At 39.1% G+C, this 23,397-nt stretch overlaps 1 protein-coding gene across 1 annotated transcript in view; it reads left to right on the top strand.

Annotated features, from left to right (window-relative positions):
- adamts3 (ADAM metallopeptidase with thrombospondin type 1 motif, 3) overlaps window positions 1-23,397 on the top strand; it is a 136,540-nt gene that overhangs the window by 78,038 nt on the left and 35,105 nt on the right. The window contains exons 8-15 of the mRNA XM_044195949.1: window positions 1,221-1,326; window positions 7,926-8,069; window positions 9,997-10,129; window positions 16,357-16,470; window positions 16,956-17,101; window positions 18,111-18,286; window positions 20,317-20,450; window positions 21,513-21,636. Coding sequence (XP_044051884.1) covers window positions 1,221-1,326; window positions 7,926-8,069; window positions 9,997-10,129; window positions 16,357-16,470; window positions 16,956-17,101; window positions 18,111-18,286; window positions 20,317-20,450; window positions 21,513-21,636 — 1,077 coding nt within the window. The remainder of the gene's footprint in view (window positions 1-1,220; window positions 1,327-7,925; window positions 8,070-9,996; window positions 10,130-16,356; window positions 16,471-16,955; window positions 17,102-18,110; window positions 18,287-20,316; window positions 20,451-21,512; window positions 21,637-23,397) is intronic.

The following is a 23,397-nucleotide window of genomic DNA, read 5'->3' on the forward strand; positions in this document are numbered from 1 at the left end:
TATGTTTGTATTATCTGTTACCTGTTTTTGTTGCAGAGCTCATCATCACATGTATCATCACAATCATGATGCCCATGTGACACGCGTAAACACACAGAGTACATACACAGACAGAAATACTTACGGATCTGTCCTACTTAAAGGATAAGTTCAGCCCCTAACCCGTTTAGCCGTGCAGATAGCTTGAGTTTTACCTGCCTGTGGATGGGATTTATCTTGTGGGGCTCAAAGCGTGGAAAAATTACATTTAAAAAAACTCAGCAGCAACATCTCTCTCCGGAGACATTGTCCTAGTTACTCTGAATTATCTGCAGACTATTTCTTTGGGAGTAAGTGTTTTGACTGAAAACTGTTGATAGCAAGGTCTGTTGATTTTCCAAATAACTAGGACAGTGTTTTTAAAAATACGAGCCGCTTGAGCTGTCAAGTTTTTTAAATCCATTTTTAGTGCTTTGATCACTGCAATAAAACTCTGTTTGCCTCAATAGTTTTTGGACAAGAGCAGAAATCTCAGAACCTCCAGAGATAAAACGAATGCTATCTGCATGTCTCCTAAAAATTATGTTCACTTACAATTAATTTCTAATCTAATTACAACTAATCATACGAAAAAAATCTAAATAACAAGTAAACTTATATGTTGAATGAATCTGCAGTGTCACTGCCAATGTATTTCATTTGTTTTGCCTACAGTATTCTGGTAACGAAAGCGTGATGAATGTTTTTGTAATAATTTTTTGGCATCTTTGTTGAGGTCAGGGAAAGATTGTTATCTTGTTTGAATATTGAAAAAGTCAACGCTGACTTAAAGCATGAGAAGGGCTGTGCTGACTTTTTCGATATGTAACCAAAACCTCCCTCTTTTCCTAACCTTAACTTTGCAAGTGTTTTAGTAGCCTAAACCTATCAACAGGATGTTAACCCCAGTCTCTGGTGTTAAAGTCCTGTGTTTTGCATGTCCAACCATCCACCCTGGCTACCTAACTTGTGCAGTGTAAGGAGGTTTTGTAACAACATTTTTGTAGAGGATAGGTTTGCTGTAATGCACATAGGGCTGTGTTTCATTTGAATTAAGCAGCCATGCAAGAACTTTGCTTAATAAAACAGTGTAAAATTGGGAAACTCGTGATGTAAATCAGAAACTGTTTGATCGAAGAATAAGGAATGAAGAGTAATCATTTCATACAATAACCTTCATCCTTTCTCCTGATGTCCTTCAGGTTATGCTCCAGTCACAGGAATGTGCCACCCAGTCCGGAGCTGCACCCTCAACCATGAAGACGGCTTCTCCTCAGCCTTCGTTGTGGCTCACGAGACTGGACATGTGTAGGTTCTTATGTTATGTTATGTTCTTCCTTCTTTGTCTGTGTATGTGTTTGAAGCTCCTAAACACACACATTCATCTTCTCAAGATGACACTGTAGTAGCGCGAGGGACATTATTGTCCTTCAGCTCAATACCTCAGCTGCACATGTTAAGTGTGAACATCTTTCTGGGGCTTTTTTTCCCGTGATCTCGATGTTAACTGACGTGAGGGTCCTTGAAGCAGATTGGTCTTTAGCACTCTCACAGTGTTAGCCTTTATTGAATTTCATGGTTTGTTTATCAAGCGCATGTCCAAAAACACAAGCACAGTCACTGTTTGTTATCATGTCTCTTTTCCATTTTCCGGCCCTTGAATACATCTTACACATTTTCCACACTTCCTTCAACATATTTCACGTCTGAAGTACAGATCACAACACCACCACTTTCTCTCACTTTCTCACACACACATAAAGAGACACCAAACACACTCACATGAGCTGGAAACACAGCTGGGGGAATGATTGAAGCCTGCAAACAACACCAGAAATAAGCACATATTGAATGAGTAAATGCACAACAACGCACTGAGCAACAGGTTATGTTTAGTCATGTCACCAAATGCTCAAAAATCAAACGCACATTACCATCAAAAACATGCAGGTTGAACTTGCCTTGCTCATTTATGCGACACAGAAAAGGTAAAGAAACAGAGAAAAAGACAAATTTGGTGGGAATTATGGATGAAGTGTGGATGCATTAAGAGAGCTTATACAGGCTATGTCTGAAATCACTCACTTTTTACTACCGTAGTGCACTACATTCACCAGCTGCCATTTTATTTGAATGTCTAAATCTTGTCTAAAATTGTTACACAAAAATTTTGATGTTTCTTTTGCGTAGACTGGAGGAAAATAACATGAATTCCCTTATTTTCTGCAAAGAAACATACCAAAGTCAAATATTTACTACATTGTTTGAATTCTCAGTGTGAAATGTATGAACTGTATAGTTGTCGACACCTGGCACGCCGATGTTTTGGGTCACAGAATCTGATGGGTCACAGATTTTTGAAAGGACACAGCGAGCTGAAGCATCCTACCAGTCTTGGGGAAATATCTGTGAGTGAATGATGATCACAAGAAATCATTAAAGAGTAAGACCAGGAGCCAACAGCCGCAAAGTTCCTCCACCCAAGTCAAACTCACAGCATTTTGTAAAGGAAAAAAACAGAAGAAATGAACGTGAACTAGTTTATTTTATTTGAATGTTGAGTTTTTAAATTTATACACATTTTTACGTAGACTGGAGGAAAATAACATGAATTCCCTTATTTTCTGCAAACAAACATACCAACGTCAAAGAATTTGCTACAATGTTTGAATTCTCAGTGTGAAATGTATGCACTATATTGTTCTCTACTTTCTGCTAACAGTTCCACAAAGCAATAGTCACATTTGATAAATGCTGAAATTACAATCATGTGACACTACCCCTGGCAGTGATGATGCAAAATGATGATAATTAACCAGGTCTGAAATCTTAATTTACTGCTCATTATAAAGTCTATTATATAGGTAATAGTGAATGAGTGACAGCCTACGTTTAGAGTCATGTTGCTTGCCAACCCCCAAATCAGGCGAAAACACAAATTCTCACACATGATGCAATCCAAAACAAAAATAGACATCCATCAAAAGATTAATTACCATGATAATTAATACTCATGCTCCCACTGAGTCAGACAGCAGCTACACAACACAAGAGCCACAGACTTTGAACAACAACCCACATTAGCTTCATGCTAAAGTCTTCTTCTTATCTAACTTACAAACATGAATCTTCTTACTGCACCTTAGCTTGTTGAACATGCCACCAAACAAACATTCACTGAGGAAAAGCGCTAACGTCAGTTGCGTGAAGCAGTATCATCAGGACAGAGGCAGAGATTCAGCCGATCTGATCACCATCTGCAGGGCAGAGCCAAACTAACAGGACAGCAAATACAACTATATATTTGTTGCTGTTTTTGTTTGTGCTTGTTGGAAATGAAATGATTTGGAAAGGGAGGCAGGACGGTGGTGTAGAGAAAAGAGAAGCTGTCCTTCAGCAGGAGCAGCAGCTGGTTGACAACCAGTCAACCAGCTGAGACAGCAAGGATCTGTCCTGCTGAATGTCCCAGAGCGAGACACCAAATCCGCCAACTTCACAGTTGTTGCTCTGCAGCTGACCCTGGGGCAAGTGAACAGACGGTTTCATCTTCAGGGATCAATAGAGTTTCCCAGGAAACAAATCTGATAAAAACAATGTGGAAACCAGAGGCTGTACTGCATACACACACAGCTTTCTTGTGCTGAGAGGCGATCCTACAGGGGGAATTCTGAGACAATTCAGTTTCAACATTAACTCTTAGTAAAGTTAAAATAAAATCCTGAGACAGCTGCTAAGCTTCTAAGCTGAAGAACAGTTAGGAAAAGGACGAACGATGTTTGGAAATCTTTAGTGCTTCCCAAGTTGAGGAGATAAATGCATGAGGCGGAGATATTAAAATGCTGCTAGTGAAGCACAACAATTGGCGTTCTCACAGGTTGTGCGGGGTCGTCTTCCACCAGTGTGTTTTCTAGTGTCATAAGGTTTATGCTCAAAAAATCTGTACACATTGGTGGAAACAATTCTTATGTCGTTTGTTCAGTCTTCGTAGGTTTCAGTTCTTCAGGTTTGTCCCAAGCTTAAGCCACGAGGGCTCCACCTTTAAACGTTTTTAACAATGATTCTTTAATCAAGTATGTCAGTTTAAGAGTTGTTATTTCCGTTAATTGGCTTACAAAACCCCTTATATCTGCATCACTCTTATCCACAGTTGTGGCCATTTTTTTGTGTTTCCATATTTCATGGATGCGCAAGCTAGCTAGCTGTGTATGAAGATAATAACGGGGGAAAGGGCCATCAATCCGTCAGTTAGCATAACACCAGACCTATTTGAATCGGAGATGTGGACAGTAATTCAGAGGGCTGGAAAAACACTTGGCGCTTCCCTGCTTTTGCAGTCAGCTCACCACATAGCTGGCCTCAACTGCGGCATCACAATCAGTTTTTGTTTGCTGCATGGACAGGACTTTCTGTCTTTCCCTCCTTTCGCCTCTACCTCATTCTGTACCAACTGCTCCACATTTTTAGTAAAGTAATGCCGCTTGAGATTGTATTACCAGCAGCAGCTTTTTCCTTTCAGATGAGACAGCTAGCTGTCTACCTCTCTTGAAACAGTCTGTGCTCCATGTCAACCTTTCTGTAAGTTTACAGAGACTTTTTGATGCGAGGTGCACCTCCTCCTTAGCTGGGGCTACTTTCTAGCTCCTTGCTTCTCTCAAAACAGAGATGTAAGCGTTGTTCTTAAAGGACTGAATTATTGCACTTCCACCTAACTTTTGTAAAATTAGTCCTAAACATCTGTACAATGGGATTTTTGATTGAGGATGAGCAACTTTGGATCACAAGGGCGCTAGCAATATAATGCAAATGATCATCTTTCAAACCAGGACTAATTATATTGAGGTGATGAGATGAGCAGTGGTGGAGCTTCAGGACCTCCTGTCTCCTCATTTGACTCCCATACTGATGTCTTCAGTGACCACCAACAAAGGATATGAAATCCAAGAGCAGACACGTACCGTCTTTGATTTTAATACATATTTTATAAAGAACTATATGAGGTTTCTGAAAATGTAGTCCATTTGAACACTTACACAGTACGAGTCCGAGGGGACTTTGATTTAATCAGCAGCAAAGAGAACAGAAGACAGACAGGGTGACAATGAAGAGATGCACTGAGAAAACCAACAAAGAGGAAGTCGTGAACAAGATGTGTCAGACTCACTCACCCATACAGTACATTGTGTTGAAAGCTGAGTCTGGGTGCGTACTTGGTCCTTTTTGCTGAAAGACAATCTGTCACCACCATATGTAAGTGATAACATAAAGTGCCCTGATATATAGAAATAAATATGGACGAGTTATGAACCCCCACAAGCTGAAACCTTTATTTGATCAGAACTCCTGAGGGTGTGTTATTTTGTTTATACCATGGCCATTTACAACAGGCAAAAAGAGAAAGCATGCAAATTATCAGACATTTTTTAAAGCTTGTTTGTAGCCAGTTTTAGGACATCATCATTATGCTTCAAGTGCATAATCAAGTGCTTGTCAGTTCTAACAGCATCTGAAGCCCCCGCACTTTTCTGATGTCAACAATTTTTGTGACTTTCTGAAACCGACAATACGACAATCACACCCACTTCACTCAGCTATTGGCCAGGTGAGCAGGGTGAGAAAGCAGTCAGAATTTAAATTTTTTTATGACCTCTTTTTTTTTTTCAATGACCTCATTTTTCACTTGTACAAACGAGTGCCGCACAGAAAGTGCGTGATTCATTGCATCAAGACAACAAAGATGCACAAAATTCCTGAGAAATCAGGGATGCAGTGTGATGCAGCAGGGAGGGGGCTATGACCTGCTTCGTTACAAGCATACTTAACCTTTAACCCGTGCATAGGTTAATTTATCTTATAATTGTAACAAAGCACAAAGCAGGGGAACAATTGCTGTAATTTTCTGCAATTTAATAGAACTCGCACACTGCTTTAGAATAGCATTTAAATACTGACTCAAGCTTAGGTTTGAAGTTTCCTGATATACTACATGTTTTTTAACAGACATCCACCAGCCATCAGAAATTAGTACTTTCTATTGCATTGCTTAAGTTGACTAAATATCAGTATTGTTGATAAAATGTGATTATATGAAGGCCTTAGTGAAAGGAATAAAAAGTAAATAAAAGTAAAAAGTTATGTAACAAACTAAACCAGTAAGGTTCAACTCTCCCTTACCCAGAGGTGAGCATTAATAAATTGTATTCTAGAAAATTGTTTAATTTTTATGTCAAACTAATTTTGACATAAAAATAAAAAGTATACAACGCAATATAGTTAAAAATGAAGCATATTTGAGCATGAAAGTTCATTCTTGACCTTGGAAATAGCAGTTTGACAATAAAAATTAAAAAAGTGGGGACAATTTCACAAGCTGATATCGCAGCTGCAGAACGGCTTCAACATTTCATGCATTTCTAAGAATAACTGAAGAGGAATTTGTGTTGGTAGCGTTGGAACACACAGTATTGATACCTCATCTGCTGACAAATATTTTTTGATGCTCACTGTGCGTTAGAAAAGCATGACCTCTCATTCAGAGCAAGGACAGTACGGGATGTGAGGCAGAGCACAATGAACACATCAGCTTCTATCAAACCTTATTTTTTAAGCTTTCACTGTTCATTCAGTCTGTGTGATGTGTCGGAGGTTGAAGAACAGCAAAGAATACATCCTCAGTATCGGCTGAAAATCCAAAATGATTAGAAAAAAACCATATAACTCTATTAAAACTCTATGGTAATCTATAATGTGTTTTCTCTCAACATGCAGCATTCAACTTTCTAATAAGGAACTCTAACACTGTGTTTACTAGATTGTAAATGTGTATGACAGGAGATGCAGCCATTGGAAAGAACAGAATATCAAGACAAATGATGCATAATGAGTGTTAAAGCCCAAAAGAGCCACATGCAGTAAAAACTCACTAAACAAAGAGGAGCACCATCTGTCCTCTTTATAAACCTATTCTTTTTTATTGTGATTATATATTATTATGATTTTATCCATTGCGCTTTCAGGACTTCTCGTCTGTGTTAATTTTGAAATTTCATTCTTGACCTTCGAGATAGTCGTTTTATAGAACAATACCAAAGCTCCATCCACTGATGAAGACTATGTAAGTTGAAAGCACCGGAAAAAGCAAGTAAGCAGACGTTAACGACCATTAACTGCAATGTCCCCAGATGAGTTTGGATTGTTTTGTCAAACATTTTGAATATATGTCCCTATTTTCTGTTTCTCAAGTGAACAACTTAATAGGATTTTGAATAAGTGTGTCTTCTAGTTAAAAAGTGACATTTACATTCTTACTTCTGAATGGATGATGGTAAGCTTTCAAAGATCCACCTGCTGCAGAAAAACAAAGTTGTTTGGAAATGTCACGCCAAACAAATGTAACAAGATTTTTTACATTTGAGTAGAAGTCATTTGTTTAGTAATAAATCAGGACAGGTAAAGAATCACAGTTACAAATGCCACTGGTGGAAAATAGTCATAAAATAGGGTGCTGTTTTAATAAAATGTGAAATATCTCTGTGGTTGGACTAACATGCATCCCGAAAGAAACACTTCACATTTTCAATGTCGTGAAATATTTAAAAATATCAGTATCATGAAATATCAAGAAAGATGGAAATGACAGAAGGAAGACAAGAAAGTAAGAATGCAAGGAAGAAAATATGGAAGGAAGAAAAGGGACACAATAATACTGATATTTACACATATAGTTCACATAGCTCATATAACAACTGTAAGATACTGCAATAGTAGTGGAATTAAATTAGATAACACAAGATTTTGTATTATAAAAATGGTGTGAAAGCAGCTTATTTACTTAAAACTCCTTGGGGATTGCCATATCTTGATATCCAGCAGTTTTGTAAATGTTTGCTTGTCTCTCCCTACGGGAGCAGATTGGGCATGGAGCACGACGGCCAAGGCAACCGCTGTGGGGACGAAACGGCAATGGGAAGCGTGATGGCTCCTCTGGTGCAGGCGGCCTTCCATCGATACCATTGGTCCATGTGCAGCGGACAGGAGCTGAAGAGATACATCCAGTGAGTTCATGTTTGCAGTTAACATTCACAGCAAAGTGTCTGGCCGGTAACAAACAGCCAGTATTTTTGTAGTTTCATAGTTTTGATATGGCATCCAAAAGAGTAGCAATGCTGTTCTGTTATTGACCATATTTGACTTCATAGCTGTCTTTATTCTGTCTACTATTTTAGCAGTGGTAAAAGATATCTAAGATGGAGCCTAAATGGATGAAAGGTTGAAAGGATTATGGATGTGACACGGTTGAAGAGTCACAGGCATTGATGACAAAATCATTGCTTTATATAAAGCACTCAGAGAACTCATGCCTCTACCAAGGCCACACAACCCTCCAAATTGGTTATTTCAATGCTAGAAAATCATGCTGAAAAAGGTTTTCACTTAAATCTTTGTTAGTAAGCAGGATATCTCAAAGAATTGCTCCAGACAAACACATATTTGGGGCTGATAAAATAAGCTCAAGGAGGTAATAATTATCACTACACTGTATTACATTATGTTTGAATTTTAAGTAAGGTGAGAAGAAAGCTTCATTTTATTGTCTTGGAAACCAACTTGAGGAAATCTGAATCATTAACCTGCAGCTGAAGTAGCTGAAGCTCATGATTTTTCTCAAAGCATTGACAATGTTGGATGCACTTCAGCATTTGAAATGTGTTCTTTTAACTAAAACAGCATCATGCCATCTGCAAACAGCACACTGACAGAGCTCGTATGAGCCTCAGCAAATGCATCCGTAGTGTTCAGTTCATGGACATCAAGTTTTTTACTTAGCTGTAAAAGATTCAGTTTCTGACAGCAAATGGCAAAGTGAAAGTGAAAGTGCGTGATGACAATGGCAATGTGCAATCATTGGCCATACAGTATACTGTTTTTAGAGCAGCTCCTGGCTATTATGAGTGGACCTATTGCAGAGAAAAATCAACATATATCGTGTGAAAGGTGTTACTGCAGCACGATAACAAGAGAAAGCTTGGCGAGGCACCTGTGAAATCATCAAATCATTTTATAAAATAATGTTATACTTACAAAAGGCACATATGACTTGTCTGACTGAGCAGGGTTTTGCTGAGTCCCTTGCCTTGAAAATTTTTTTCAAATGAGCCACTTTTCACCACCTGGCCACATGCAGCCAAATCTGTCCATAACCTGAAATATAAATGCATAACTCGTATTGAAAAAGGAAACAAAACAAGTTGTTACAGAGTTTATCTGAAAGCTTTGTGTAGCATTTATTAACAATATTCACAGGTATCAAAGTGGTGCATGTTTAAACAAGTGAGCAATCAGGAGCTACATAAAACCAAAATACTAAATTGTAGGATGTTTGCTGCTTACTTAGAGCTGAAATTAAATGTTGAATCCAGGCACATTCAATCTGTTTTCTATTTTCAAAACATGGCTCTCTTTTGGTTTGTTGGCTAATTAATTAGGTGGTAAATTAAAGTGTGTGATGCGACCTCAAGGCCCAAGCATGCTGAGGTTAGAACATACAGTAAATTCTCAAATAAAAGCCAGTATTCAATGGTGGCCGAGTCTCAAATAAAGTCCATGTAAAAAAAAATTGAGAGCAGTGACATTACCTGTACAGCGATGACTTACGTGGTAAATTCCACATTAATATACGTTTTTACAGCACTAACCTTCATCAGTACAAGAGCAGTCCTGTCATATTCCATTCAGAGTTTCCATTCACTTATACTATGCTGTTTTTTCTAGCAATTTTAAATTACTGTCGATGAAAATTAAAGGAGCATTGTCTTCTCCGTTTTTGCTCTAATATGGTTTGCTCTGCAGCTGAGGTAAATAAAGGCCCCAGGCCACAAATCCATTTCCAAAAATACTTTAATGTCTTAATCAGGATGTTCAGTATTGAGTCTCTGTTCAGTGTTTGACACCAGTGACACCTCTTTTTTCATTTCTTGACAGCACGTATGACTGTCTGCTGGATGACCCCTTCAAACACGATTGGCCGCAGCTTCCTGAACTTCCTGGCATCAACTACTCGATGGATGAGCAGTGTCGGTTTGACTTTGGAGTGGGCTATAAGATCTGCACTTCAGTGAGTATAGGCCTCAGGCTTCCATTTAGTGGATAGGTGCAAACTGCACAGCATGTACCCTGTCCCAAAAATATGTCTGTAAGTGAAACTCAGCAGAGAAGAAGGGAAAAAATAGAATCCATAGAACCTTAATTTGTCCTCAAAGACCTCAGAAAAATAAGATGTCATCCAACTGAAAGTGTCTCTGGCTTTAGATCTGGGACTTGAGATGAGCAGAATTGAGAAGTTCTGGTGAGCTTTTTGCAGAAAGACGTGCAGGAGCCTTCTGAGAAACTGACTTTTAAATATCAGCAGACTCATATGAGCAGAATCAGATGCTAGATTAGTGAGCACTTCAAACAAACGTCTGCGTACAGTACTTTACCGCAGTCACACTTGCTATCTGGCTAGTTCTCTGAAGATGGCTATATTCTGTCATCACTTTCACTGGTCACATCACCTTGATCTACACTGGCCTATCATTGATGTCACATTTTTATCGAAGGGATAAGTGAAGATGCTAATTAGAGTGGTGATCTAACAGAAATACAACGTTGCTCTATCACAAAATACTGGAAAAGTAATATTTTATCGTTTGCTTTTTTGTGTTTGTCAGAATGTTTTATGACGAGGTTTGGTTCAATTTTGAGCAGCTGAAAATGAAAATAGGTGGTAGTTCTATTTGGTGGACTTGAATGGGAACGTTTTGTTCTAAAACAGAGTACAGGCTACAAAAGTATGTTTAAAAAGTCAGAAATTGCAGCACCTGATGAGTATTGATTTGATGATGTTGATCGTGCCCAGCCATGCAGAAAACATCAACAAGACTTGTTTCTGTCATTTATTACCTTAAAAAAAGCTCAAAACTGGCAGGGGATGAGTCATCTTAGTAGTAGAGTGTGTGTATACTGTAAGGACTGTGCAGAGACCTTGGGGTGGGGGTGGGGGGTTCTGGCTGAGATCTTCACTTGATGACTAAGCGCTTGACTTTAAATCAAGGTTGAAATTTCTTTGAAAGCATTTTTGATTTTGACGAACTCCTGGTTATTCGGCCCCACTAGGGATGAAGGCTGCATCGTTTGATTTCAACATATAAAAGAATCAGGAGGTCAGCCGGCTCCATCTGAGGTTTAATACAATCCTGCTGGATTTTTCAGTTGACCCAGAGAGGTTTTGTTGCAGTTTGCTCTTTGTAAATTACTCTGAAGGTTAATTTGTGGTCCTTATTATACATGGTTTCTTGATATATTACACTTTCCCTTTTTTGTATTTTTTTTTTACAAGACACCAAAACTGCTAAGACCAGCCACTGCCTAGGAAATGTAATTTGCTTTTTCTTAAGCAGCTAAGGATTTTACAAAACTCCAGCAGTTATTCGTATCTGGAGCCATTACCAGTGGTGGAAGAATTACCAATGCATCAAAGTACTTGTGCTGTATGTAAAAGAGGGTTGCCCATCATAAGTGACAAACCCACAGAGAATTCTAGCTGAATTATAGTGAGTCGGGGCCGGGCATTTTGAGGAGGAAGAAGAAGAGGGAAAAACAGAAGACAAATGCAGTGCATCCTAGACCAAAGTTATTAGATCTTGAAGTCACACGTCTCTAATCCGCACAGCTTAATGCCTGAGTAGTCATTAGCATGTTTAATCTGCATCCTCCAGGGATCGAGCTCGCAACCTTAGACACTAAGGGAAAGTCACGATCTTGCTAAGCTACCTTCCAAGGAAGAAACCTTTTCTTAGTATGGTGATAATTGAGCAAAAAAACGTGGGAGCAAGCAGCTGAATCTTGTCAAGGGCTGGATTATGAGTTAATAATTAGAATCAGGTGTGTTAGAGTGGAGAGATACCTAAAATATGCATGGCAATAGCTCTCAAGGAGCAGGGTTGATGACTACTGATATAAGATGTTCATTGTGAATGAACCGGGGTTGTGTCCTTTGCTGGCAAAGCTCTATCTGTTGACGCTGAATCCTGAAAAATGAGATATATTCGAGAACAATTCAATCAAACACACACAGCACCAGACCCATGCAGACATAAAAAGGACATCCTTGTTGTTTTTCTTTCTTTCTTTTAGCCTTTTTTAGAATGAAATAAAATCTAGGAATGTTTTGTTTCCAAGTGGATAATATCTATCAGTAAACTGAATGCTCATTGACATTAATAATCACCAACATACATTTCAGGGATCTGCTCATTTTTAGTGCAACAGCAAAAATTGAGAGGCCTTATGTGAGCATAAAAAGAATGAAAAATTGGGTCTGAGGGAGTGCATCTGCTGTGGAAACATTGTAATGGCCATGAAGAATGAAAGAAGTGAGAATGAGATAGCACCAGGCACTTTCAAAGAATGTGTGTGTGTGTGCCTCCTGATGTTTGCCTTTTGAAAGCAGACCTCATGTAATTAGAAATGCTGTATAAGGTACAACCATCTTGAGAATGTTAGAAAAAAGACGTCCAGTATTTTTCATGCAGGTGTGTCAGAGAGGAGCTCAGTATTTCATAGAAAGAGATTCCCTGCACACTGAATCAGTGCATCAAATGAACGATTCAGTCCCTGCAGACTTTGCGAATATACTCTGATAATACATGGACTGAATGCAAGAGCAGCGTTGGGGATATGCAACGTAGTGTAATAATCTTGTTTCTATTCACTTCTGGAATAAAGTGTCACTGACTCAACAAAAAAAAGTTGCTGGAAACACTCAAAGTGACAGATTTTTCACTTGTTTTAATGGAAAAAAAGATATTTAGACCCAGAACAAGTGACTCACTAAGTGACTTGTTAAGGCAGGTCTTTCTTGCAGTGTGGAGGTTATAACAAAGGTATGCATTGATTTTATATTTGAAAATGACATTTAGATTCTTTGATTTCACATTTAACAACAGGCTGACTGTTCCTTTCAAACTAGCTGAGATTTAAACCCCAACCTGCAATTGCTGATCACGGGTCTGCTGATGCCGAGTGAAGAATTACAAACACACAACCTTTCAGTTGTTTTCTCCACCGCCTTCACACACACACACACACACACACACTCAAAATTGAGTCCAACAGAATGTCACAACAAGCAGTTATCAATTTTCTTTCACCATCATAACCAAAACATACCACAATTGGGGTCAGCCTCCCTAGTTAGCCTGAAGTGACAAACATGCACAAGCTGTTTGAGCAGGCAGTTTTCTAGACTCCTTTGTTTACACTCCATGTAAACCAGAGATGAGAGCCAGAGCTGCAATTGGAGTATTGGGGGCCACCGCACAGCAATTGTGTATCGGGGCCCAATGGATTATTTTCGTGTCACAAGCTAAAAAGGTTTTTGTTTTTTAGAAAAAAGTAATTCAATCCAGCTAATTATCATGTGTGCTTCTGCAAACAAAGGAACCAAATGTTCAAGTATTTTAGTTAATTCTGTCAATTCCTAATAAATGAGATTGATAGAGGAAGTGGTTCTAAATCAGTGACCCTTGTATAGGTGAACTGAACACCGATAGGCGACACTCCTTTTGTGAGAATGAACTGGTGTCATGCCAGCATTTAACTGCATTGTGTAACAACTGGTAAGTCAGAGGAAATGGACTCAACTTCAAACACAGTACGCCAGGAGATAAGGTAAGAACAGTCTTTACTTTCCAGTAAGCAGGTTCGGTACATAGGCAGGCAGTCAGGAGATAGCAAACAAATCCAACAGGGTAACACAGAAGAAAGGTCAAAAACAAAGGCAGGGTTCAAACATCCAGGAATACAGGAAATGACTGCTGGAACATGAGACATAAGTGTACTGCAATGAACTGGCACTGAGTGCAGAAAGACGGCAGACTATATATAGACTATACACAGGTGAGTGAAGACAATAGGACGCAGGTGCATCTAATTAAGGCTGAGCATGCAGTCAGGTTGGCAGGAAAACACACGAGGGGCAGGAAGTGAAGTGATCTGAAACGAGAGGAGAGAGGAGTAAACAGTATAAAACAGGAAACACTCAATATAATGGAAATAAATTTACTGGAAGACTCACGTGAAGTGGAGGGGCAATTGGGTTCTCCCAGAAGTAGCAATAATAATACATATGATTAAAGGTCTGTCTTCATCTAATACAGAATTTCCACCAATCTGATGAAACTCAAAGACCTCCAATACCTCCGGCAAGGCCTCGACATACACCTAACAATAGACAATGATGCTGATTGTCTGAGGATGGCCAGTTTTTTTAGAGAGTATTTAAATCTTGTCCAGGAATATTAGAGATTTGTACAAGGATGAATTCATTCATTTAAGTGAGTCAGACTTGTGAGTACGGAGCTATTAAAATTTTAATTTATCACTCTGCTGTAGCGCAGTGAAGCAGAAAGTATGGTGCTAATTCAGTGGGGGGATGGATGTGTAATGCATCCAACTTTCATCCAGGAGACCAGAGTTTGTTTCCTGTCACAGTTCAACATTAAAGTTAAATACTTTATTTATCCTTATGGAAATTGCTCGTTTGCTTTTTTAAAACTGTAACCACAGTCTTTCCCGAACTTTACCCTACTGTTTTAGTTGCCTAACCCTTACCATACCTTAACCATGTGTGGATTAACCTGCTAGAGTGCGCCAGCTAAAGATGAACTGCTAGGCTCCTGTCAACCACCCATTCCTTCTCTCTTTCTTAAGGACCTTATCATTTTCAGTTGAAATTAATCAAATCAGTAGCTGGGATGTGCAGATCCGGAAAGCGGATGCAAACAAATCCCTGTTTTTCTGAAGAGCTGACGCACGACAAGGCTAAGACAGCGATGGGTGCAGGTGTTATATGGCGCTGCTGTGTTTTGCCCTTAAGAAAGAGTGGAGTCAGGTTCACTTTATGAACACCAACAAAATGAAAATCATAAAAATCATTATATTTGGCTGATCGTAGAAAAGGTTTCAGTCATAGTCATCTGGACACTGTTTTCAGAATCAAGACGTTTCGGCTCCCATCTGGAAGTCATTCTCAATTGTGAAAAAATTGGACGGGAACTGGAAATTTAAGCTACTCTGAGTTACATAAGCCCTGCCCTCAGGAAGGAATCTGCCTGAGTATCTTCCTGAGGGCAGGGCTTATTGACTTCCGGATGGGAGCCGAAACGTCTTGACTCTTGACTATGACTGAAACCTTTTCTACAATAGAACACTCCTGGACGAATGAAGGACTACACCGTCATATTTGGCTGAGGTATATAATTTTTTTGCACCTTCAAAACAAATTGTTTTCAGAGCACAGACTTTCATTAGTGTCATGTTGTGGTAGAAAGATCAGCTACAGTAGTAAAATCAGCTTAGGAGGCAGTGGTAGGTTCAGCATAAGGTGGTTATTAAAAGAAAATGCATGTATATATACATTTCCAGCAATTTTTAAATATGGATGTCTTAAATGTATGGATTTGATAAAAGTAATTACATAATAATGCTGGTTAAGGTAACTTAAACTGGAGTTATTTGATCTCACCTTGAGTAAAAACTGCATTCTGAATATGCTGCAGATGAGAAAGAGCAGAGAACAATGTCAGCCAGAAAAGGAAAGCGATTGACCAGTTTGAGAAATATGTTGAAAGGAACAGGTCTTAAGGGTAATTTTAGGGCTCATGTTGTTCACAAAGCCTCTTGGCAAAGGGATGCTCCAGGCAGCTGAAAGGCCCGTTTTTGAGTTCTCTCACATCAGTCTGATGATCCGTTCTAATCCTTGAAAAAAAAAAAGAGGAGGTTAACAGTAAACTGTACCCAAAGAAAACCTTCTCAATCTACTCTGCTTTAGTACCTCTGATAGTGGAGGCCATAACACTTATTGGGTCTGCAGGGTGTCAGCTGTCTGTTAGATATAGAGGACTGTCACTGTGGGATACTTTTAGTGAATCTGCCTCTTCTATCAGACTTTATAACACCAGTTTTTATGTGTATCAAACCCATTTTAATCATCATAATCCACAATACTGGGCCTTAATTGCATCTGTGCATAGTGGGTAATAATGTCCAGTTCTTGTGCAATCCTTAGTATAGGCATTTTTAAATGTTACAGCTGGATTTATTCTTTGAAATCAGTGATGTAACACAATGCAGGATACAGAATATATGAAAATCTGACAGTCGCTATTTCTCAGAAGGTGTTACAAGAAAACATTTTCACAATTTCAGCCTGTGGGTTATGCATATACAGTATTTCAGTTCATATACAGTACGCCAGCTCAGTTACCTTAAGGCGCGATTTTCCTCTTTTTTGTGTTTCAGTTTCGTACATTTGACCCATGTAAACAGCTGTGGTGCAGTCACCCGGACAACCCTTACTTCTGCAAAACCAAGAAGGGGCCTCCTCTCGATGGGACGGAGTGCGCTCCTGGAAAGGTAAGTTTGTCTTTTACATATACAAAAGTATGTGGACACACAAAAAAGTGCCTGGACATAGAGGTGATTAACATGTTAATTACAAAAGCCTTGTTTCATCCCTTGTTTGAAGTAAGTCAGCATCAACATTACATCGATATATGTTATTGTTGAACACTTCATTACAAAACCAAGGGCCTCCACTCCTGAAAAATTTTCCACCAAATGTTGGAACCTGAGGGGATTTGCTCCCATTCAGCCACAAGAGCATTAATAGGGTCCAACACTGATGTTGGGCGATAAGGTCGGCTCGCAGTCGGTGTCCCCGTGTATCGCAAAGCGTGCTGGATGTGACTGAGATCAGGGCTCTGTGCAGGCCAGTCAAGTTCTTCCACGCCACAGAGGGAAACTATTTTTACCCTGTATTATCATTTACTGAGTCTAGAAAGGTGGCTTTTATGTTTGGCTTACTTTTCCTCTCTCTTCAACCCTTTCATTCTCTGTAGTGGTGCTACAAAGGTCACTGCATGTGGAAAAACCCTAATCAGGTCAAGCAAGACGGCACCTGGGGCTCCTGGAGCAAATATGGCTCCTGCTCGCGCTCCTGTGGAACTGGAGTTCGCTTCCGCACACGTCAGTGCAACAACCCAGCGTAAGTGGCAAAAGCAACAATAACATGATTTGATTCTGTGAGGCATCATGAATGATTGTCGAGTCAAATCATTTTTTTTTTTTAAATATAGCGCAATATCAGAAATCACAAAAGTGGCTTTACAATCTATATAGTATTTGACACCCTCTATCCTTAGACCCTCGATTTGGATAAGGAAAAACTTCCCCCCCAAAAAAAGGAAGAAACCTCAGAGGAGGGATCCCTCTCCCAGGACAGACAGGAAATTAGAGCCGAGAGTTAGATGAGAACATTGATACCACTCTCGTGTCTACAGAAAGTAAGGGTTCTGATTCAGTGTAACTATGGGCATTTAATACATCCGACTTTAATGCAGGTGACCATAGTTCACGCCCAAGCCCAGTTAGATAAAGTACTTTATTAACCCAATGGAAAATTGCCAACCTCAACCAAGTGTAATACGAAGCTACAGCTAGCAGCCGGTTAGCTTAGCTTAGCATAACGACTGGAAACAGGAGCAAACAGCTACTGTAGCCTGGCTAGCTGTTTCCCCTGTCAGTATGTTGTATTTAAATACATACTGACTTGTATTTAAATGGTCAGATTAAAATTCAGGTAGGCCTTCAAGCATTATTCATTACACATTAAAATATCAAGAGGGTTGAAATAAATCATGTAAGCACCTCATAGAAAAAGTCTATATAGTAAATTAATCACTCCATAGGTGGGTGATATTAATGTATGGTGGTGTCAATGGTCATTTAGCTGCATTTGTAAGCCATGACAAACAGCACCTTGATATGTTGAGTTTTTTTAAAGCAACGTGAGACAACTCACAGGGCTCCAAAGAGGCTGAATCCTTTTTGCCCAAACTGCAGGTGCAATGTTAAAAATAATCCCAATCTTTCATATAAGCTTCTTAGCATTTTGCATCACTTTTCAGGGAGGATTTGTTTTCACATTCTTGGTTTCAAAGAAATACCCACCGTCTAATCAGCTTCCCTGATGTTCGTGTGTTTCCTTCCCCCAGGCCCTCCAATGGCGGCCAGGACTGCCCAGGAATAAACTACGAGTTTCAGCTGTGCAACACTGACGACTGCCCCAAGCACTTCGAAGATTTCCGAGCCCAGCAGTGCCAGCTCCGCAACTCCCACTTTGAGTTTCAAAATGCCAAACACCATTGGCTGCCCTACGAGCATCCTGACAGTAAGCCAGAAAAATGTCAACAGATTATTTTGTTCAAACATCAGGCTGTTGTGTTTTTTTTATGCCACAAAAGAACAATAAAAGTCGACGAGGGCAGGGGATCTGGCTTCTCACAGCCAGAGCTGAAGAAAGGTATTGTATATTCAAAACAGGGATGTTCCCTGCAGTTTTGGACAGTTTCAACATACTGACGACACTCTATTGTGTAAAGGGAACATCTTCAAGTTTGTTTTGTGTCTGGTTTTCTTTTTTGTTTGTAGTTTCTGTATTCTCTTCCATTTGCCTTCTCTTTTACTTTCTTTGGTCTCCAGTCACAAGCTCAAAATGTGCCCTTTCTGCAAAGGTGATGGATCTCTACAGTGCAGATACAAAACCTGTATCCTATTTCAAACTCTGCTCATTTTCAGACATTGCTTTTATCTGGCTTTGCTCCATGGAGCTGTTTGCCACTTATTGCACCTAAATTGGTCTGGGTTTTGAAAGTCTGTCATGTAGAAAAGAAGTAGGAAAACTTACTGAGAAACTGCAGGGAGGCCAGACAGCACAGTAGGAGCCCATTGTTCCTTGGAAGGTTAAGAGCTTTTCTGAAGAGTGACTTACAATTTGACAATAAGGTACAATAGAAAGTCCATTTGGTTTTATATGGGGTTATGTGTGAATTCAGATTGTACTGTTAATGTCAGGGCTTAATATGTACTTTTTAGAGTAGTGTGTATGCACAAATGAATAACTTTAGTGGGACTTTATTGTTTTTGACTGTTTTAAAGGTACGACAGTAGTAGTACAGCAGCTGACTGGACTGTACGTGTAATTAATCACCACAGCCTTTCATTTCTCCTGTACCCAACTCTTTAGTGCATAGCTTGCTGTGTTAAGGTTACATTAATGAAAACAGCAGAAGCACTGACGTACATTTTCCACAAGTTTTGCAAATAATGTACCGCTTTTTATTGGTCATTATTACACAGTTAGAGGGTCTCTCAATTGTATTCATAACCTGCCAAGTCAGCTAGTGACCACAATTATTTTTTACCTGAATTAGTTTTTTATGGGTGTTAATTTCAAGATTGTTATTGTCAGTCGGCGATTTGAGGGGGGACGAGAGGGGATGCCATCTCCCTTGTTAGCAAAATGACCAAAATCCATCTGCTCAAAAGATGCTCTGTGCTTTGTCTCGTAGTTGTGCTTTACATTGCCGCTTTTAATAATCACCACGATCTCGGAACATATGAGACACACTGGTTTTGAACTGCCTGTGGGAAGATTGGGCATGTAAGAGTCTGTCCATTCTTCATTAAAAGCTCTGTTTCCGCTTTCTACTTATCTTTTTTGTAGAGCAGGCCAAGTGAACTGATTTCTCCGACTCGTCTCGTCTCAGCCTGTGTGCGTAACTTACCTCACTCACAGAATCGACTCGCTGGCCGTTAAGCCAATACCGTAAAGGAAAGAAAAGCTGCGCCGGTTCAAATAGAAACGCTCCATCAAAATGGAATAATTCTCAACAATTTACAGCAGATGGGGAGAAAGAGAAAGTGTGACAGCAGCATGACAGAGGCCAGGTTAGAAATTAACAGAGCCTGAAAGTGCCCTCACGATGTTTTCTTTTTCCTTTTTATGTTCTCACTTATTTTTTTCATACATTATTGTTTTGTTCAAAATTAACAAATTGCCTTCTGGTTATTGCAATCCCTGCAGCAACAGCAGTGGGAAAGTGTGTCAGTCCTTTGGGCAAAAAGATTAAAAATTTTGGTCATTCTAGCAGTTGCCATTTTAAAAACATAATGCATGGGTTTAGAAGTATAAACTGGTACAATCTGACAGAGTGGGTGTAGGCTTACTGTGATTCATTTCCATTATGTGACTCAGATCTTTTAATGTTACAGGAGATATGTTTTACTTAGGAAAGTATGTAAAAAATTATGTAAAAACACATTAATAATCTATTAAATTTAAAAAAAACCTTTCATAATATTCAGTTTTTCCAAGATGGACTTTCTACCTAATAATTCTAATAATCTTTTGTCTTGTAGCCAACAAGAGATGCCACTTGTACTGCCAGTCAAAGGAGACATTAGACGTGGCGTACATGAAGCAGTTGGTGCACGATGGGACACGATGCTCCTACAAAGATGCCTACAGTATCTGTGTGCGTGGAGAATGTGTGGTAAGGACGTGTTTAGACTACATGATTTTGACATACTATATTAAAAGCTGCATTAGGCAAACATGTTAGTAGCCGCAGGCTGGTTGAATTTCACAGGCTTCGAAGGATTTAATTAAATTACACATCATGATGTTGGTAAAATGTATTTTCATCATCAGGTTCAACTTTTAACGTGCTGTGATTAGTTGCAGAATGCTCGCTCATTACTTGTTTTAGAAGCAGCATTATTACACAGCAGAAACTTTTTGATTCATTACTACTCACGTGTCCCTAAGATTCCCCCACCCCCACCCCACCCCCGACAGCAGAAATTAATTATAGCAGAGTGTCATACATAAGTACATGTAGGTAGGTACATGTCATTCCTGTTGCTGCCTTCTTTTCATGTAACGTTAGCTGCTATTCCACTGTGTGTTCAGGGGTTATAGAAGTTTAGGTGAAATATTCCACAGCTAGAATAATTTGGCAACTAATAGCAGTAAAACAGTATGTCAAATCAAAAGCAAATGATGTAAGTAAGTAAATTATAAAAGCAAATTGTTTCCAGTTATGTTAAATACCAAATTTGGAGAAGATGAGATGGATTTTGTAAAAACTCACGGTACGAGAATTATGAGTCACCTTATAAAGTACCTTATGAACGCCCACATGCTGGCACTATTATAACTTGACCTATATAACTTGTTTATTGGCACACAGTTCAACTTTTCACCACATTTAATTCAAATCTATGAACAACATTTTGAGATATCCTGCTGTCCAACAAACAAACTCTTGGCTGAGTTGACAGAGAGATTAACTCGATGTGTCTGAATGTCTAAATGAGGACATGCCTCCTCTGACACCTCTGAACAAATGACAGCATGGGTGTGAACTTGTCCTCCAACTCCAGAGGCAGTCTGCTAACACAAGCTTGTGTCCAGTCAGCACTGATAATCCGATAGCTAATGAAGTCTTTTTTTAAAACATCTGACAGGTCGGCTCTCATCAAACCATGTTGTGAATTTTACAGTTACAAAAGGAATCTCAGCTCATCTGTCTAATTGGTTTCTTGGTCTCCAGAAAGTTGGCTGTGACAGAGAGATTGGCTCCATCAAAGTTGAGGACAAATGTGGCGTTTGTGGTGGGGATAATTCCCACTGCCGCACAGTTAAAGGAACCTTCACCCGAACACCAAAGAAAGCTGGTAAGAACTGAAACAATTCTTTTATAACAAAGTTTCACAAAGATTATTTTTCCCTGCATGTTTTCTCCAGTTTGTTCATTGATGCAGCTTGTCATTAATAATGAATGTTAATATTCCGTGATACACTGTGACTAAATGATATACCTTAATTAGACATATAAATACTGAACTGTTGTTTTGCAATCATGACTACTTTAATAATTTATTAATGACAATATAAGAAGATAATTGATAAGGTGGAGGCAAAGCTTTGACGCAATGCAGCGTGGCATTACCTGTCCATTGTTTTACATTTACATGAATTTATCTGGCAGAAGCTTTTGTCCAAAGAGACATACAAATGTACACATTTAACTGCATTATCGTGCTTAAACCTCTCCATAACTGATTTACCATTAAGGGATAAGGCTGGTGTTATTCTATAATTTTTTATCGTCAAGACCAAAACCAACAATTTACTTAGTCCGCCTCTCAGTACTTTCTGACTTCCTGACTTTGTCTGTGGCACTCAGCCCCAAAAGTAAATCTTAAAAAATAGCTCACCAATACATTTAGAAAATAATTTCCCAAAACAGCAAAAGTATGTACAGAAGCAGGACATGTATGTAGGACTGAGTCAAAATAAACTACAGTGTCCATGTTAATCATAATGAAGGAACATGTCACCCAATAGTTTATGGACAACAGTGGAGCTCTGTGGCACAGAGGAATACGATATATCAGGCTTTGGCTACCCGGAAAACACTGGTTTGTAGGATACATTCATTATTGGTTTTGGTCTATTATCTTTCAATGGGATATGTTGACAGTAAGACAAGTATAGCTTAGCTTCAGCCTTATCCTTAAATACTGATTCATCACTGTCTAACAGCATTCTGTTTCAACATAAATTACATCACAAGGAAGTATGATTAAATCATTAATATAGAAATTATTATCCAATGTATTTTTTAGTCAGTTTAACCCATGGTTAAGCAATCTGGTAATGTAGGATAAAGCATTAGGGTTGTTGCAATGGTACACCATGCACACTGCTTTGAAACGGTGGTTTAATTGTTAAAGACTCTCAAGAAACCGCTATGACCTACAGACAGAGACAGCCAAAGACATCAATAGGCCACTTTTTGGTTAAAAAAAAAACAACACATAAAACAACATGATATAACCCACAGCCAGTGTGGTCTGTAAAATAACACTGTAATAGTAGCTCGCACAGCTAGTGGTAAACTAGCAATGAACATTCTAGCAGATTAGCTCACTAGCTGGAGTGCTAGCTTCATTCACATTACCCTCACCTTGCAGGTCATATCGTTTCCTGGAGAGTCTCCCTAAATTCTTGCCCCCATGTTTGAGGTGTACCGATATATAATCTGAATGGAAACCTACCAACCAATCAGAAGTCGAAGCCTCTGGATTATCTGCCTATACTGTTACAGAGGAATTTAAATTCCCATCATACGTCCCCTTTAATTTATATTTATCCATATCTTCCTTCGATTTAAAGGGAACTCACACTATTTCCTCTACATGTGACATACACTTCTGATAAAATCTGAGCAATAATTGAGGAAATTAAATGTGGAGTGCAGTTTTTCTCCGCCTCCATAACTTTGATGAGAGCATGCAATCCTTCAAGCACTGATTAAAAAGCAAAGTGGCTAGAGCTGAAAAACAGATCTCGATTAGCCGACCTTTAGTTTTCTTTTTTTCCCCCATTATTGAAATATTTTTTTCTTGTTTGACTTCTTTTAACATGACAGC

Source organism: Siniperca chuatsi, linkage group LG5 (assembly GCF_020085105.1).
Source record: "Siniperca chuatsi isolate FFG_IHB_CAS linkage group LG5, ASM2008510v1, whole genome shotgun sequence".
NCBI classification, from domain to species: Eukaryota; Metazoa; Chordata; class Actinopteri; order Centrarchiformes; family Sinipercidae; genus Siniperca; species Siniperca chuatsi.